The sequence below is a fragment of the Oryctolagus cuniculus genome, chromosome 3 (assembly GCF_964237555.1).
Source record: "Oryctolagus cuniculus chromosome 3, mOryCun1.1, whole genome shotgun sequence".
NCBI lineage: Eukaryota > Metazoa > Chordata > Mammalia > Lagomorpha > Leporidae > Oryctolagus > Oryctolagus cuniculus.
In genome coordinates this window covers 71,355,355-71,374,720 of record NC_091434.1, presented here as the reverse complement: position 1 = coordinate 71,374,720, position 19,366 = coordinate 71,355,355, and the positions used below count along the sequence as shown (strand labels likewise).

Sequence of the window (19,366 nt, the reverse complement as noted above, 5' to 3'; positions counted from 1 at the left end):
GGTGCAGTGGGTTAATGCCCTGGCCTGAAGCGCCGGCATCCCATATGGGCGCTGGTTCTAGTCTCGCCTGCTCCACTTCGGATCTAGCTCTCTGCTGTGGCCTGGAAGAGCAGTAGAACATGGCCCAAGTGCTTGGGCCCCCGCACCCACATGGAAGACCAGGAAGAAGCTCCTGGCTCTTGGCTTCGGATCGGCACAGCTCCGGCCATTGTAGCCAACTGGGGAGTGAACCAGCGGATGGAAGACCTCTCTCTCTCTCCTCCTCTCTCTGTGTAATTCCGACTTTCAAATAAATAAATAAATCTTTAAAAAAAAAAGAGAGAGAGAGAGAGAGAGAGATCTTCTATCCACTGATTCACTCCCCAAGTGGCCACAACAGCCAGGGCTGGGACAGGCTGAAGCCAGGAGCCGCATCCAGGTTTCCCTTGTTGGTGCGGGGCCCAAGTACCTGGGCCATCCTCCGCTGCTTTCCCAGGCACACAAGCAGGCAGCATATTGAAAACCTCACTGTTGTTACCAGCTGTATTTCTTGGATAAAGACTCCTTGGATTATCATAAACCTTTGGATAACAACCAGAGTTTGGGAAAAGTTGCCAGTGTTCTTGCTGATTTTAAGAACAAAAGGATTTTCAGGGATCCTTATTCCACAATTCTGGCTGATGTCACCCTATTAAAAAAATTTTTTTTGGTGGGGGGGAAGTGGAATGAAGACATCCAACTGATGTATCTTTTTAAAATTAATTTATTTGAAAGAGTTACAGAGAGAGAGAGAGAGAGAGAGAGAGAGAGAGAATCTTCCATCCACTGGTTCACTCTCCAAATGGCTGCAATGGCCAGCACTGGGCCAGGCCAAAGCCAGGAGTCAGGAGCCTCTTCCAGTTTTCCCACATGAGTGCAGGGGCCCAAGCCCTTGGGCCATCTTCTGCTAGTTTCCCAGGCACATTAGCAGGGAGCTGGATAGGAAGTGGAGCAGACGGGACTCAAAACCGTTGCCCATATGGAATCCTGGCATCACAGGTGGGGGTTTTACCTACTATGCCACAATGCCAGATCCCCTAAATCTTTATATAACCATCATTTTTAACATATAGTTGTTTACATGTCTGAAACCCTCTTCCATTTCACCGTCCTCCAAATGGAGATTATAATTTAGCAGTGAGGCTCAAATAGAAAATTTTGTGCCAGTTGTCACAAAACATTAACATCTAGGCAAATCTTAAGTGATTTGGTACAGTGCAGCAGATAAAGTGAATATGTGCGCTTTTCAATAGTTGCCTCTTGGGTACTTTCTCCTTTGACATGACAGTACTCTGCTGCTACTTAATAAGGCCTATTTTGCACAACTGCCTACTAGTGAGAATGGCTGGCTCTCCCTGAATCAGGTGCAAGGGGGGTGCTATTGATAAAAAAATCCTAGGCAAAGACATGATGACAGTCCAAATCCCCAAGGTTTTAGTTGTCATTATGACAATAATATTTATTGAGAATTTACAGACCTAGGAAACCGTTGTAGTTGGAACTGGGAAAATTCTTTAGAAGCCCCACTAGTCTATATCCATTACAAAACCAACATGCTTCTAACAGGTCATCTGAAGCACAGTGCTGTATGTAGCATTATGTTTTTACACTCTGTCAAGGCATTTGACTTTGGGAGAGATCTTACCTTTACTACAGAGTGGAGAGAATTGAGACATTTTCTTCAGAGACTTTAGTAAAAAGCCCTCCGCAGTTCTACAGTCGAGTTAAGACGCTAAAGGCCATCGATCTTTTCAAAAGATTTCAATTCACTCCATGAATAACAACGCTTTGGTGCGCGGGAGTTCAGCAAACACTAGACTGGGAACTGCGAACGGCTGAGGATCTGACCAGCTGGTCAGCTGGGGGGTCTCTAGTTTCCTGTCTTTTCTCCACACCTACTTCTATGAACTGTATCCCACCCTCACTTCATCTTTCCCTCTTCCGTCCATTCACCTGAGGGTAAAACGGGCTAACTCCACAGAGCCCAACGGTGCTAACTGCTGCTGCTTTCCACCTGCTGGAACCCATTTCAAAAGACTGGTATCCTAGCCTCTCCTCTCGTGCTGGGGGTGCGGGGGAGAAACAGAGGCAGAAACCATCCCGGCGCTGGAATGAGCCACTCCCGCTCACCTGTGCTTTCCTTCACTCGTCCACAGCGCCGTCCAAAACGCACCAGCATCTCTGACGAGTTGCCCACGCCGCTCCCAGAGCTGCAAAGGCGACTGTTAGTGTCGAGCGGGGCGGACTCTAGCCAGCTGAATGTTTCCCACGCCGCGTGGTTGCTAAGCAACGCCGCCGGAAGTGACGCCACTGTCGCCGGGGAACGAGGAACGCGCCGAGGTCGGCTGGGGTGGGGGCTGAAGATCCGAGGCTGCGCCTGCGCGGGAAGTGGAGGCCCGGCGTGTGGAGGAAGGGCGGCCCTGGCGCGCAGGCTCTGGGGCGCCCAGGGGCACCAAAGCCGTGGAGGGAGGGCGGCTGCCGGGGCCAAGCCTAGGCCCGTGAGGTGCGATCTATTGCTGCCATTTCTTCCTGGTGACCCCCGACTAGATCCCGACGCCTACCTCTGGGTGGACTGTGCAGGTGTGTGAGAGCGCCAGGCCTCGCCTTGGTGTGTGTGGCCCCCGCAGGTGCAGTGTGAAGGCCCGAAACCCTCCCTCAGGTGTGGAAACCCAGGGATTAAATGACAGTAAAGTTTTTTATACTCTTTTGTTTCCTGAGGCATGGTCAAGGCTAGATGGCCTAAGATTTTTTTTTTTTTTAGTTATGTTAAAAATTGAATGTTGTCCCGAGAATATTAACTTCTTTAATATTAATATTTAATATTAAAATTTGATATTAACTTATTTAAGTTAAAATTTCTTGGTAAACAAACTAATAAATTGAATTCGAGGATCAGTCGGATTTTTGACACAAAAATATCTTGAGAGTGGATTTGCGCTTGACCACAGAACATCCTTTTCTAACATGTTCATGATGTCCAAGTGATTTCATTACTAGTTAATTGGCTGTGACATGTATAATTTAGCACCAAGTTGAATTCCCTCAACATGAGAGGATGCAGGATTTTTAATAACAAAAATTCTAATGAAGTTGTGCTGTTTTTCTTCAGGTTTTCTCTCAGATGTGCTGCTGTAATAATGCTGGTAAGTGTGGAAGGGTTAACAAAATATTTGTAGACAAAAATTAGTTTGTGTGCATATGGCACTGGTGGGTTTTGGGAAGCATAGCTTAAATAATGTCAGGAACTAGGAAGGGTCAGAGGTTTTTACCCTATTTAAAAGCTAACAACTTACCGTGCTGCAGTTTTGTGCAAGATAGGAGACTCCTAACAGATTCTGGCAATAGCCAGAATACCAGCAGTTTGGCCTCAGTTCCCCCGGGATGATGCAAAGAAGTCAGTTGGATGTGGAGTATGTTGGATTACAGGAGAGGAGTGCTGAGCCTAGGGAACCTCATTCTTTATAATGGACAGCCTCTCAAGGCTGTTGACTGTGCAGACACCTGTGAGATAGTTCAGAGCAAAGAGCAAGTGAGTGCCTTGCTCATAAGCTAAACAGAACCACAGAGACCCATGGAGAATTGTCTCCAAACAAGAATTATGTGAAATTATAATTACATTGGTTACAAAACAATTTGAATTTCGTAAGATGTGATGTCATTAATTTGCAAATTTAACATAGTGGTTAGAGATCACTTCAGATTCCAGTTTTCAACTCTAACCTACAGATCTTCACAATATGTCAGTCTGGAGATTTGGAGTTACTGTTTGTTCTTCGGTTCCTCTTTTTTTTTTTTTTCCCTTGTAAGTTTAAGAAGGTAGCCTATGCATACTGATTTGAAACAGTTTATATTACTCTGGGAAAAAAAAAAGTGTAGAAAGTGTATTAACTACAGTTGAACCACCCAAGACTCTACCACTGTACACATAAGCATTTGTTTTTAAAAACAAAAATGGGATTATACTGTACATACTGTTTTGTGACTTACATGTTTAATTTGAAATAAACATATTAGCTTTTACTGGCTGAATAAATAGCTGACTTTCACAAATAAACCTTATTTAAGCAGTTGCTAATTTTTGGATGTATATGTGGTTTCTAGTTTTCATTATTATGCAAAGTACGTAGGCTACTGAAGACATACCAAATAGACATTGCTTATGCTTTTGGAGAAAAGAGTTAATAACTGCTTTGGAAATGTTAACAAATTGGTTTAAAAATAGATTCACATTCTTAAAAATAGATCTATGCAAATTCTTAAATTTTTGGAGACATTTCAAATATACCATTAAATTTCTAGATGTTTATTGAAAACAAAAGGTTGTATTCCTCTATTATTTGACAAAAGAAAAAAATGAAATCTGTAAATATCAATTGGCTTATCTCTTAAGATTTTATCTACTCATTAAAAATTTGTTTTTTCTATTTTTTTATTATTATTTTTTTTAACAGGCAGGGTTAGACAGTGAGAGAAAGACAAAGTGAAAGGTCTTCCTTCTGTTGGTTCACCCCCCAAATGGCCGACACCAGGCCAGGTGCTTCCTCTTGGTCTCCCATGCGGGTGCAGGGCCCAAGCACTTGGGCCATCCTCCACTGCCTTCCCAGGCCACAGCAGAGAGCTGGACTGGAAAAGGAGCAACCAGGACAGAACCGGCACCCCAACCGGGACTAGAACCCAGGGTGCGGGCGCCACAGGTGGAGGATTAGCCTAGTGAGCTGCGTCACCGGCCAAAAAATTTGTTTTTTCATAACATTCCCTGTTTTGCATTTAGGTAAGGTTTTTTGCTTAATTATGTTTCTCCCATTGCTGATAGATGCTTTTCTGATAGGAATAAACAGCTTATTTAGAAACGACAACATTTAAAACTTTTTTTTTAAGATTTATTGAGGCTGGCGCTGTGGCTCAGTAGGTTAATTCTCTGCCTGTGGAGCTAGCATCCCATAAGGGCACTGGTTCTAGTCCTGGTTGCTCCTTTTCCAGTCCAGTTCTCTGCTATGGCCTGGGAAAGCCATGGAAGATGGCCCAAGTCCTTGGGCCCCTGCACCCGTGTGGGAGACCCGGAAGAAGCTCCTGGATCCTAGCTTCAGATCAGTCCAGCTCCAGCCATGCCCATTTGGGGAGTGAACCAGCAGGTGGAAGACCTTTCTCTCTGTCTCTCCTTCTCACTGCCTGTAACTCTACCTCTCAAATAAATAAATAAAATCTTTTTTAAAAAAACCTCTTTTTTTAAATAAAAAAGATTTTCTTTATTTATTTGAGAAACAGAGAGAACTCCCATCCTTCAGGTCACTCCCCAAATGGCCACAATAGCCAGAGCTGGGTGGATCCAAGAGCAAAAGCGTGGAACTCCATCAGGGTCTCCCACGGGGGTGCAGGATCCCAAGCACTTTGACCACCTTCTGATGCTTTCCCAGGTACATTAGCAGTGAGCTGGATCAGAAGTGGAGCAGCCAGGAATCAAACCTGCATCCATTTGAAATCTGGTGCCGTAAGCGGCAGCTTTACCACTACACCACAACATCAGCCCCAACATTCAGAACTTTTAAAATGTGATCATTATGCTATTTACCCATTAAAATAACATCCTGTCATTTGTAACAGCATGAATGGAACTGGTGGTCATTATATTAAATGGAGTAAACCACACACAGAAAGACAAAGACCATATAATCTCATATGTGGAACCTAAAAAAGCTGATCTCATAGATCGTGAGAGAATAGTGGTTACCAGAAGTTGTAGGGGTGGGGAGAAATGGGAGAAAGGTTTATCTAGGAATATTAAAGTATAGTTAACTGGGGCTGGTGCTGTGGCATAGCAGATAAAGATGCCGCCTATTCAAGTGCCGGCTGCTCCACTTCCAATCCAGCTCCTTGCTAATGTGCCTGGGAAAGCAGTGGAAGATGGCTCAAGTACTTGGGCCCCTGCACCAACGTGGAAGACCCGGAAGAAGCTCCTTGCTACAGATCTGCTCAGCTCAGGCTACTGCAGCCATGTAGGGAGTGAACCAGCAGATAGATGATCTCTCTCCCCCTCTCTGTAACTCTGTCTTTAAAATAAAATAAATAAATCTAAAAACAAAGTACAGTTAACTAGGAGAAATAAGTTCTGGTGTTCTGTTATACAGTAGGATGACTATAGGTGACAATTATATGCTATATATCTCAAAAAAGCTAGAAGAAAGGATTTTTCAGTTTTTTCACTTCAAAAAAACTAAGATGAAATGTTTGCAGAGATAGGTATGTTTACTCTAATTTGAGCATCACACAATATATCCACGTATCAAAATAAAGCATGATACCCCATAGGCAGTGTACAGTTTTGTATGTAACTAAAAAGTAAAATACTTTTATTAATTTTAGGAGTTAAGAAACTTCCTTTCCTTTGCTCCCAATCAGAAGATTTTGCACCCTACGTATAGAACAGGCATAATGTTTAAAAACAACTGGGTGGTGTTTAAAGCTGAAGATTGTCATGGCTGTTTAACCTAAGCTCTGTGCTGAAGTAAAGTTAATTGTCTTGGAAATACTAATTTGGGTAAGTATTTTTTAAATAAATACTAATAGAAAAAGATCTGAAATTAAGAAAATTTATTAGGTCAGCAGTGGAACTAAGTTGTCTTGTGATATTTTGATGTTAATATTTTAGGAATTTCAGTAACTTGCAGCTAATTAAATCTTAAGCTCAAGGCAGATTTCAACCATGAGTTGCAGTTGAAAAGTTTTTTTTTATTGTAAATTCAGAATGCTCCAAAGTGATGTTTAATTTAAAATGTGCCTAAGTGCAATGGTCATTTGATCTTCAATTATGTCTTACTGTATTTGTTATATTGTGATAATTGAAAATTCAATAGCTAAATCTCTGGGAGTCAGAGACACCTGGACTAGACATTTAAAGATACAGGATCCAGAGTATCAGAATATTATGTACAGTCTACATTTCCCACAACAGGTGATATCCCTCTGGCTTAGTTCTAACTTGAAAGAAAACAGATTACTGTACTTGAGTTAAGAGCTCTATTCTGTCTCCTCTAAGAATCTGTTGCAGTAAACTGGAAAATATATGTGGTTAAATGCCATGCTCTCCATTTTTAGGTGATCTCTTCTTTTTCTTATGTGAGAGGCAGAGAAAGCGAGAGCTTCCATCTGCTGGTTCACTCCCCAAGTGCCTGTACTGGCTGTGAGCCAAGAACTCAATCCAGTTTCCCACATGGGTGGCAGGAACTCAACCACTTGAGCCATCACCACTCTCCCCCGGGATCTACATTAGGAGGGAGCTGGAGCCAGGCATCAAATCCAGGCATTCCAGTGTGCAGTTGTAGGTACCTTAACCACTATGCCAAGTGCCAGCCCTGGGTCTCTTCTTTTCTTGTGGGTAGAATTCTTTTCTTTTTTGGCTAAACCTCAGAATGGTTATAGAGTAAATCATACATGTGGTGTTAGTTAGTGTATCCTTTGAGACTAATGAATATTTGTGTAATTAAACACCTTTTTTTTTTTTTTTTTTTTTACAAAATGACCTACTTGTTATTTTTAAACTAATGAATAGTCTTTAAATGTTCTATTTCTTAGGCACTGGAGTATAGACCTGAAAAGCATGAACTTTGAAATCAAGCCAACCTGAGTCCAAAATTTCAGCACTGCCACTTAATTAACATTTAGTCACTGGCCGGCGCCGCGGCTCACTAGGCTAATCCTCCTCCTGTGGCACCGGCACCCCGGGTTCTAGTCCCGGTTGGGGCGCTGGTTCTGTCCCAGTTGCTCCTCTTCCAGTCCAGCTCTCTACTGTGGCCTGGGAAAGCAGCGAAGGATGACCCAAGTGCTTGGGCCTGCATCCTTGTGGGAGACCAGGAGGAAGCACCTGGCTCCTGGCTTCGGATCGGCACAGTGCACCAGCCGTGTCAGCCATTTGGGGGGTGAACCAACGGAAGGAAGACCTTTCTCTCTGTCTAACGCTGCCTGTGAAAAAAAAAACTTAGTCACTTTAAGCTCCAGTATATATTTTTAAGATGAGGATAGTAATTCCTACTTAATAACTTCTAATAATTAAATGAGGTGATGATTGTAAAGTTCTTAATCCAGTGCCTAGCATGTAATGAGCCCTCAAAAATATTTTTATAAAGAATTGCTCACATACTATAGCTTTTCCTGGTAATTTTCCTGATAATTTTCATCTTTACCATCAATTTATTCTCTCCTTTTCTCTTGAGATTCATAAGTAATAACTGTCATTATTTTCTAATGGAAACAGAAAATTGAATACTAATTGTTACACCATAAGCAGTATGATTACTCATAAAGTAGCTGAAGCAGATATAAATTAACATGTGACAACTGTTAACAGAATTAGCCTCTGGTTTGGAAGAATTCAGTTGACCTCCAGTTTGCATGTAATTTGTTTAGAATTTCAAGTAGAGCATCAGGCAGTAAGTTTTTTTTGTTTGTTTGTTTTTAAAGGTTTATTTATTTATTTAAAAGAGTTGCAGAGAGAAAGAGGAGAGACACAGAGAGAAAGATCTTTCATTCTCTGGTTCACTCCCCAAATGGCCTTATCAACTGGGATTTGGCCAGACTGAAGCCGAGAGCCTGGAACTCCATCCAGGTCTCCCACTGTGGGTGGTAGGAACCTAAATATGAGCCCACTGCTTCCTCAAGCACTTTATTTATTTATTTATTTATTTATTATTTTTTTGACAGGCAGAGTGGACAGTGAGAGAGAGAGAAAAAGGTCTTCCTTTGCCGTTGGTTCACCCTCCAATGGCTGCCAGCCGGCGGGCTGCGGCCAAAGTACTTGGGCCATCCTCCACTGCACTCCCTGGCCACAGCAGAGAGCTGGCCTGGAAGAAGGGCAACCGGGACAGAATCCGGCACCCCGACCGGGACTAGAACCCAGGGTGCCGGCGCCGCAAGGCGGAGGATTAGCCTAGTGAGCCGCGGCACCGGCCTCTCAAGCACTTTAGAAGGGAGCTGGATCAGAAGTAGAGCAGTTGGGGACATGAACCAGTACCCATATGGAATGCCGTGTTGCAGGCAGTGTCTTAACCTGTGCCACAACCCCAGCCTTAATCACTTTTAATATGGGCAATTAGAAATCTGTTTCAAGCTAAACTCTCTTAAAAATTATTTTACAAGATTTCATGTTACATAAAATTTGTTCAGAATTTTGGTTAGTACCCAGAGAATGTATATTATACATGACCTATTATTAAGATTACTGTAAACATTTTGAACTATAAGGATAGCTTTAATTGACAAAGATATTAAGAATTATTAACCTGCATTTTTCTCTCTTAAAATTGTGATAAATTTGTAAGAAATTGTTTCATTATTTTTCTCTGAATAGCTCTGTAGTTTCATTTATTCAAAGATTCATCCCCACAGGAACACAAAGATACTAAAAGTGTCTTTTTTAGATACTTTGTTTTCCATTCACTTAATATACTCAAATTTGAACTTTGCTTCCTAGGAAAAAATATTTAAGTGGTGGTTTTAAAATGCTTAATCACTTTTTTATATTCCTTGGTTTAACAGATTAACCATTACATTTCTCAAATAAGTATAATAACTAGATATGTAAATGCAATATGTTTGCAGGATAATATTTCTTCTTTTTCAGGGCAATCCAATCTGCTCCTGGAACCATGAAAATTTTACTAGTTTTTGATTTTGACAATACAATCATAGATGACAATAGTGACACCTGGATTGTACAGTGTGCTCCAAACAGAAAGCTTCCTATTGAACTACAAGATTCGTATCAAAAAGGATTTTGGACAGAATTTATGGGCAGAGTTTTTAAATATTTGGGAGATGAAGGTGTAGGAGAAAATGAAATGAAAAGAGCAGTTACATCAATACCTTTCACTCCAGGGATGGTGGAACTTTTCACCTTTATAAGAAAGAATAAGGATAAATTTGACTGCATCATTATTTCAGATTCAAATTCAATCTTCATAGATTGGGTTTTAGAAGCTGCCAGTTTTCACGATGTGTTTGATAAAGTGTTTACAAATCCAGCAGCTTTTGATAACAGTGGTCATCTCACTGTGGAAAATTACCATACGCATTCTTGCAGTAGGTGCCCAAAGAATCTTTGCAAAAATGTAGTATTAGTAGAATTTATAGATAAACAGTTGCAACAGGCAGTGAATTATACACAGATTGTTTATATAGGTGATGGTGGAAATGATGTTTGTCCAGTAACCTTTTTAAAGAAGAAAGATGTTGCAATGCCACGGAAAGGATATACTTTACAGAAAACTCTTTCCAAAATGTCTCAAAATCTTGAGCCTATGGAATCTTCTGTTCTGGTTTGGTCTTCAGGTGTTGAAATAATTTCTCATTTACAGTTTCTAATAAAGGAGTAATGTGCCTACATTGGAAATGTGTATCCATTAAGATTAGATTCAGCTGCATAAAAGTGAAAACCCTAACCAGCCAGTGGCTTAAAGAGAAGTTTTTTCCCTCTCACTTAAAATAATTCCAGAGGTAAGTATCCCAAGGCTTCTTTCTCACTCTACCAACCTCAGTACTTGACTTCCAATTTGTAATCCAAGGTTTCTGTTCAAGCTGCAGCTCTCACAGACATTCTGGCCAGCAAGAAGAACAGTGAGAAGGTCACAGCCCTTTGTTTTAAGGACATTTCCTAGAGGTTGTAACCAATGTCTGTTTAAATGCTGTTGGCTAAAACTTAGTCATCATGTTCCCACCTAACTGCAAGGGAAGAGAGCTCTTGTCCAGGTGGTCATATGCCCAGGAAAAATTGGGAGGAGTACTGAATGATGAAAGTGCAACTAGTGGTCTTTACTATGGTGGTTGATAGATTATATTTTTTAACTTATTCCTGGATAGAGTAATATTATACCTTATCAGTTATTTATTTCAAAAATATCCAGTCATTAAAAATCTTAACCTGTGCCACAACCCCAGCCTTAATCACTGATGTTTTATTCACATAAGAGGAAAAGACTTCAAATATATGTCATATCCTCCTAAAGCAGTGTATTATACAGATAGGGATGCAATATATATTGTTCAAGTTTTCATCAATTTCAGGCATTCCTTTTGAAACGGAATACATATTAGTATTAAAATATTCAAATATTTTAAATTTATATCATAGCATCATAGACAATAACTACAATATGCTGATTTACTCAGCTATTTTTCTTTAGCAATACAGTTGTGCACAACACAAGATGTAGAAATACATCTAGAGTTGTTCACAGTAGAAATACTAGAAAAATACAAGTGATCTGCAAAGTTGTAGCAGTCTGTGCTATTTTTAAGAGAGACTTATTTATTTGAATGGCAAAGTGACAGAATCTTCCACCTGCTGGTTCATTACCTAAAAGGCTGCAAGAGCCAGGGCTGGTCCAGGCCTAAACCAGAAGCCCAGAACTCCATCCAGGTCCACCACATGGATGTCAGGTCCACTGCCTTCCTAAGCACATTAGCAGGAAGCTTGATCAGAAGTGGAGTAGCCAGAACATGAATTAGCACTCCAATATGGGAGCCTGTTGTCTCAAGTGGTGGCTTACCCTCCTGCACCATTATGCCTTGCCCCTATGCTAATTTCTATGCTCATGTTTTAGCTATAAATATTCAGTGTATAATACTATGATTTCCTTTTCCAAATTATTGCAATGTCCAGAAATAGAAATATTCAACATAATTTAATGGAGAAAAAAATAATACTCTTTAGTAGATTAGATTATGTTGAAACACATCTACTGTTAGAGATTATCATTTGTATACATTTTTTAACATTTTATGAACGTTAATAAAAACACGAACAAAATGGTACTAATTATAGATAAATATAAGGAAATGAGAATGTATTGCAGAGGTACATTAAATTGATGACAATGGGGGCTCAAAATTCAGAGCAGGGAGGCTGCTCTCCCAGGCACATGGTGGTTCTAGGTGGGGCTGGGAACTGAGTGCCATTGAGCACTCTCAGAACACACAATGCACTCTGAGGCCCTCTGCCTCTGTTGGCCTGGAGACACAGTGACATTCCCTGTGCCCTAATCTTGGCCTTGAGGCTGTTGCTCCATCAAGCAGGTCATCTTCTAGCTCTCTCACTGAGCCTCTCAGTGGACTGGAACCAGAGTCCAAATTGTGCATCACGCTGAAAGCTGTATTTACTGGCTGCCACCTGGAGCAGCTGGATATTTTGAAGCACATTTATCTACTGGGGTCAGAGGGACAGACTGGACACTGTGAGGCCTGCACTGAGAATTGTCTACATGTTGAAACTGTAAGTTTTTGAAGTTAAAAGACTGATTTATAGTGATGGAAAACCAAATAATTTAAATTGGATCTGCTGAGAACATCTAGTAAAGGTAATAGCTGAACAGTTTTTTTTTTTTTTTTTTTTTTTTTTTAATGAAATCTGCTTAAACAAATCAGAGCTAACAACATGAAGAATTCCTAGGGAAGCATAGAAACTGGTACGTGGGGCTAGTGCAGTGGTGTAGCAGGTAAACCTGCCACATGCAGTGCCAGCATCCCATATGGGCACCGGTTCAAGTCCTGGCTGCTCCACTTCCAATCCAGCTCCCTGCTAATGCGCCTGGGAAAGTAGCGACAGATTGCCCAAGTGCTTGGGCCCCTATACCCATGTGGAAGACCCAGAAGAAACTCTGGCCCTTGTGGCCATATGGGGAGTGAACCAGCAGGTGGAAGATTCTCTCCCTTTCTGCCTCTGCCTCTCTGTAACTCTCTCTTTCAAATAAATAAATAAATAATATTTTAAAAAAGAAAGAAAAAAACTGCTGTAGGTGAGTTGTTTTCCCCATAGGCAATGGCCAGTTCTGTAAGTAGTGACTGATGCGCTTAGTGGCTATGTTGATAACCTCTTGCAACCAGGAGAAATAAGCATTGAAATATGAGGGCTGTACTGGTAAGTCCTTTCCTTTAATTTGAAAAAAATCCTCAATGGCTATCTATTAAGACTAAGAATGATCCAGAAGTAAACGTAAGTAAATAAAGGGATAAGCAGCTCAGCTTTGAATAAAATACCTCTGAAATTGCATTGAAGTTATCTAAGATTTTTTTTTTTTTTTTTGGACAGGCAGAGTGGACAGTGAGAGAGAGAGACAGAGAGAAAGGTCTTCCTTTGCCGTTGGTTCACCCTCCAATGGCCGCCGCGGCCGGAGTGCTGTGGCCGGTGCACCGCGCTGATCCCACAGCAGGAACCAGGTACTTATCCTGGTCTCCCATGGGGTGCAGGGCCCAAGTACTTGGGCCATCCTCCACTGCACTCCCTGGCCACAGCAGAGAGCTGGCCTGGAAGAGGGGCAACCGGGACAGAATCCAGCGCCCTGACCGGGACTAGAACCCTGGGGTGCTGGCGCCGCTAGGCGGAGGATTAGCCTAGTGAGCTGCGGCGCCGGCCATAAGATTTTTAGAGCTCCTAGAAGCAAATCTAAATTTGTTTCTCAGGAGGAAGTTACTTTACATGTGGTAGACAGACTAAGATGGCCCTGTGATCCCTATCTCCTGGTGTGTGTGTGTGTGTGTGTGTGTGTGTGTATGTGTGTGTGTGAGAGAGAGAGAGATGTTTCCAATCAATAGAATATCACAAATATGGTGATGTATACATTACTATGCTGTATACATGATTGTGTCAAATTCTAAAGCCCATCTTGTTAAAAGATTGTTGATTTTAAAAAAGTAAATTATGAACTGGTCTTTGGAGAGAGCCACATGGCAAGCCACTTAGGGTGTCCTCTAGCCAGCAGTTGGCAAGAAACAGGCCCTGTTGCAGTCCAAGGAACTGAATACTGCCAACAATCAGGTGATTTGGGGAGTGGGTCTTGCACATTTCCAGCTAATACTTTGATTGTAGCCTTGTGAGACCATGAAGCAAAGAATCCAGCTAAGCTGTGTATGGACCTTTCACCTTAAGAGCCTGTGAACTGATGTGCGTTAAGACTAAATTTGTGGTAATGTCATGCAATAGAAAACTAATATACTATGCCCAAAATCTATGAGTGGTTTGCAAGTATATTGTAAGGAACATAATAAAAAGTAGCCACACAAAGAGACTTGAATGGATAGTAACAAAAAATTAAACAAGTCTGTAGGACCTCCAACTATTGGAACTTTCAGAAACAGAATTTTGTCAAAGTGTTGAAAATTGAGAACCAAAATGGAAACACTAGAACTTAAAATGACCATGACTGAAGTTAGGATTTTGATTGACAAAACAGGCATAGATGAAGAAAAAATTAGTCAATAAGCACAAATTAGAATGTCCAAATAGTGACAAAATATAGAAAACAAGATCTAACTTGGAACTTGGTATCCCAGGAGAGAAAGAAAATAATGAAGCATAAGCAATAATTTGAGACAGTGAGGGGCAGGCATTGTATAGCGAGTAAGGCACCTGCAATGCCAGCATTCCGTATGGGCACCAGTTCATGTCTTGCCTACTCTGTGATCCAGCTTCCTAATGGCCTGGAGCAGAAGAAGATGGCCCCAGTACTCTGAAACCCTACCACCCCCATGGGAGACCTGGATGAAGCTCCTGGTTTCTGGCTTTGACCTGACCCATCCCTGGCCATTGGAACCATCTGGGGAATGAACCAGTGGATAGATCTCTCTCTGTCTTTCCCTTTCCCTCTCTTATCTGTAACCAACTTTCAAATTAATAAATCTTTTAAAAAAATACTATTAAAAAGGAGACAATAAGAACTTGACGAAATTGGCATGAAACTATAGAATGCTTAGGAGCCCAAAGAGGCCAAACAAAATAAAAATAAAAACGGCATGAAATTACTTAATTGTAAAACTTCTGCTAAGCAAAGATAAAAATAGAAAGTAACCAAGAAAATAAAAATAAAAGATGTTACATTGAAAGGAGCAGGAATTATTCAGCAAGATGCCTTTGGGCACTGTGGATGTTCTGAGAGAGAAGCAGAAGGCCCAGAAAACTCAGTACATCTTGTTCCATGGCAGTGGCAAGAGCAGGAACACAAACACCATCATCAGGTGAAGCCGAGCTCCCTTCAAATACCCTTCCTAACTTTAATATTAAATAAAGTTTCCTCATTTGGGGGGAGTGGGGGAAGGAACAAGCTAATAGCTGGTATTATTTTTAAATACTTAATATAATTCAATAGTGAAAATATCCAGACATAGTGTTTTCTTTGTTGGAAGTATAACACTAATTCTATTTTTTAATAGACACAGCACTATTCAGATTGTATATTCTTGAGTAAGCATCAGTAGTGTGTGACCGTTAGTTGTCTATTGATGCATAATAAATTCACTCAAAATGTAACAGCCTAGAATAATAAACATTGTCACATCATGTCTGTGGGGCAGGAATGCAGGAATGCTCAGCAGGTAGTTGTGGCTCAGGATCAAAACTGGATGAAGGTGTCAGTTGGGGTACAGTTACATGAAAGGTCAGTTAGGGCTGGAGGATCTACTCCAAGGGACCCTCTCTCGTATGGTATTTGGAAGAGGCCTCAGTTCCTCACGGACATCATGAAATCTCAGTGTACAGCTGATTATTGGAAAGATACTTCAATTTCCAACCGCATTGGCCCCTCTGTAGAGCTTGAGTTTGCAAGAGAATAGATGGTAGTTGTTCTTTTGCCTAGTGAGTGACCCAAGAGAAAAGGCTAAGGGAACCAAAATGCCTTTTATGACCTATCTTAGACGTTATATACTAATACTTCTTCCGCATTCTATTTCTTAAAATACAACACTAGATGTAACATTCAGAGAGGGGAATTAAGACAACAACTTTAGAGGAAGTAGGAATCAATCAATGTGTGGATGTACTTTTTTTTTTTTTTTTTTTTTTTTTTTTTTTGACAGGCAGAATGGACAGTGAGAGAAAGAGACAAAAAGGTCTTCCTTTGCCGTTGGTTCACCCTCCAATGGCCGCCGTGGCCGGCACACCGCGTTGATCCGAAGCCAGGAGCCAGGTACTTATCCTGGTCTCCCATGCAGGTGCAGGGCCCAAGCACTTGGGCCATCCTCCACTGCACTCCCTGGCCACAGCAGAGAGCTGGCCTGGAAGAGGGGCAACCGGGACAGAATCCGGTGCCCCGACCGGGACTAGAACCCTGGGGTGCCGGCGCCGCAAGGTGGAGGATTAGCCTATTGAGCCACGGAGCCAGCCCAATGTGTGGATGTACTTTAAAACCAGCAGTATTTCTTAATTTTATTCCTTTCATTTAAGTTGTACAATTCATGAGCATATAATTTTCATAATACTCTTATTAAGTTTTTAATTTTACAATGCATATTTACTCACTATAGAGATTCTACTGTTAATATTTTACTCTTGTCAATCTCTATCCATCCTATCTGCTCTTTGTTCTTTTGCCTTTCAGACATGAGTGTTGTCCTTCTCTTTCCTTCTTTGTTCCTCACTGTGTTAAACCAGTGCTTCTTTGAAACTGGTTGAATCTCATGTCTTTCAGCTCTGTGAATTGTTTATAGTTTCAAAGTCATTCTCTTCCCATACTTACAGAATTTCACCTTGCACATGTATGGCCTCCTACTCAACCATAGAATCAAGGACACATCCTCCCCTGCAAATGTCTGGCATTCTCTCAATTTAACTCCCTCCTCCCATAGAAATAATACTCTGCTCTGTAAATTCCAATCACTTCTGCCTTTCCAGACTGATCTCTTCCACTCAGACTACAATAATCTATTTGGGGACCCCCCCCCCATATACCTTAGGCTAAAAAGTGTTGCCAGCAGAAAAACAGACAATTATAGAGCTCATTTGTGATAATACTGTACTGCATGTTGTCAATGCCTGGGAACTTATTTCATATATTTTGCCCAGTTTCTTGTTTATAGTGAGTTATTCCAGTTCCAGTTGCTCCACAATTCTAGCATATTATTTTTTAAGGATTTATATTATATTTATTTGAAAAGCAGAGTTACAGAGATGGGGGGAGATAGAGGGAGAGATCTTCCATCTGTTGGTTCACTCCCCAGGTGGCCATAAAGCCTGGGGCTGGGCCAGGCAGAAGCCAAAAACCACAAGCTTCTGAGTCTTCCACGGGGGTGCTGGGGCCCAAGGATTTATGCCGTCTTTTGCTATTTTCCCAGGTGCATTAGCAGGGAGCTGGATCGGAAGTGAAACAGCTAGGACGCAAACTGGTGCCCATATGGGATGCTGGTGTCGCAAGTGGTGGCTTAATCCACTATGCCACAATACTGGCCCCTCATTTTTTTTCCAAATGCAGCATAGTGGTTAAATATTTTGGACTAGAAAGATCTGACTTCCAATTCTTGCCCCATATTGAGTAAATTTTCTCAATACCTCAGTTTCCTTTTCTGTGAAATGCAGATAATACAATGCGCCTATTTCCTAAAATTATTGTAAATATTGAAACATTTTATTTAGTTTGCTTTGTCTGCTATAACAGATTACCACAAACCAGGTGGCTTAGAACAATAGAAATTTATTTTGCAAAGTTATAGAGACCAAAAGTCCAAAACAGTTTCCCTGGCCTGAAATCAAGATTCTCAGCAGGGCCACCGTTTTAACGGGGCCCTAGGAAAGAATCCATTCCTTGCTGCCTCCATCTTCTGGCTGCCAGTTTTCCACTTATGCTTGCATCACTCCAATCTCTGCTTTCATTGTCACATTGCTTTTTCCTCTTCTATTCATATCAAATCTCCTTTTGCCTTTTTTTAAAATAAGGATACTCTTGATTGCAATTAGAGACCACCCAACTAAACCAGACTAATCTTCACATTTTAAGATACTTTATTTAATTCTATCCAGTATCTTTTACCTTACAAGACAACATTAACGAGTCCTAGGAATTAGGACCTGAAATCTTTGGATGGCCATTATTCAACCTACTGTAAGATATTAAAGCATTTGACACACATCGTGTTGCAACCAAAATATTTAACAACCACTGCAGGTATCAATAAATAAGGATGGGTGCTGATTATAAGTATTCAGAATGGTGCTTTTGGCTGAATAGCAGCCCTACACTTAGCATATGCCACGACCTTGAGCATGTAGTATACACTGAGTAAATTTTTTTAAAAATTTTTTTTGACAAGGCAGAGTTAGAGAGAGAGAGAGAGAGAGAGAGAGAGAGAAAGGTCTTCCTTTTCCCATTGGTTCACCCCCCAAATGGCTGCTACGGCTGACATGCTGTGCTGATCCGAAGCCAGGAGCCAGGTGCTTCCTCCTGGTCTCCCATGTGGATGCAGGGCCCAAGCACTTGGGCCATCCTCCACTGCCTTCCCTGGGCCACAGTAGAGAGCTGGACTGGAAGAGGAGCAACTGGGACAGAACCAGCACCCCAACCGGGACTAGAAGCTGGTGTGCTGGCGCCACAGGCGGAGGATTAGCCTATTGAGCTGCGGCGCCAGCTGCGAGAGCCAACTTTAATAAGTCATGTCTATTTCCTCTTTTCAAATGGCTTGTCTTCTGCTTATTTCTGCTTGTCTATTTGAGTACTTCATATGTAGAAAATACTAACATTGCCATATTTATGAGAAATATTGTTTGTATTATAGTGTATTAATCTTTTCTAAATCTTATGCTTGTTTTTAGATATTTTAATCTTTGTCTTGAAATACATCTAAAATGAAAATGTGACTTAGAATGTATCAAACTTAATGAAATAAATATATTGATATATACTAACTAGATTTTTTTAACATTTATTTGAAAGGCAGAGATACAAAGAGAGAGAGGCATTGAGAGAGAGAAATATTCCATCTGCTGATTTATCTTGAAATGGTCGCAACAGCCGTGACTGGGCCAACCCCAAGCCAGAAGCAACTTCCGGGTCTCCAGAGTGGACGCAAGGGCCCAAGTACTTGGGCCATCTTCTGCTGCTTTCTCAGGCACATTAACAGGGAGCTAGATTGGAAAGTGGAACAGCCAGAACTTGAACCAGTGCCCATTTGGGATGCCAGTGCTGCAGGCAGCGGCTTTCCCCACCACACCAGAGCTCTGGCGCCTTAACTATGCTTTTTAAAAAGCAATATTCTTTTTCCTTAAAGTTTTTCCTTTGCAAAGAAATGAAACCCCCATGTTTAACCTCAAACATAAGTAAATTCTCCATGGCCAGTTTTATTACGCTTAAGTGAACACATGTAAAATAAAGATGTTAAAGTTAAATTGAATTGAAAAGACTGTTGGAGTCAAGATAGGATTCCATAGAAAAATTAAAGTAGAGGAACCTCCTGTTCATCACAGGAGTCTCTCTAGGGTAGTTGTCCCCGAGACCCATCCTTACTCCCACGAACATTCCCTGCATAATCCCTGGTGTTGTGAATTTGATATCTTTTCTGCTGTGGTTGATAGTACAATTGGCCTAAAAATAAGGAGATAATC

General features: G+C 41.3%; 1 protein-coding gene and 1 long non-coding RNA gene across 8 annotated transcripts in view; one reads left to right on the top strand and one right to left on the bottom strand.

The window, feature by feature from the left end:
- Positions 1-2,312, bottom strand: part of CFAP210 (cilia and flagella associated protein 210) — a 61,641-nt gene extending 59,329 nt beyond the window's left edge. Inside the window, exon 1 of the mRNA XM_008258719.4 lies at positions 2,149-2,312. Within this exon, the coding sequence (XP_008256941.1) occupies positions 2,149-2,197 (49 nt within the window). The 5' untranslated portion in view covers positions 2,198-2,312. The remainder of the gene's footprint in view (positions 1-2,148) is intronic.
- A 15-nt stretch (positions 2,313-2,327) lies between these two features.
- PHOSPHO2 (phosphatase, orphan 2) lies at positions 2,328-12,791 on the top strand. Of its 7 annotated transcripts, XR_011387270.1 has the most exons (5): positions 2,328-2,598; positions 3,128-3,161; positions 6,379-6,553; positions 9,632-11,330; positions 12,706-12,791. It is a non-coding gene; the product is annotated as a phosphatase, orphan 2 (long non-coding RNA). The 7 variants fall into 7 exon arrangements; XR_011387264.1 differs by lacking the exon at positions 12,706-12,791 and having other exon boundaries at positions 2,344-2,598; positions 9,632-10,392; XR_011387266.1 differs by lacking the exon at positions 12,706-12,791 and having other exon boundaries at positions 2,352-2,598; positions 6,415-6,553; positions 9,632-10,392.
- The last annotated feature ends 6,575 nt before the right edge of the window (positions 12,792-19,366 follow it).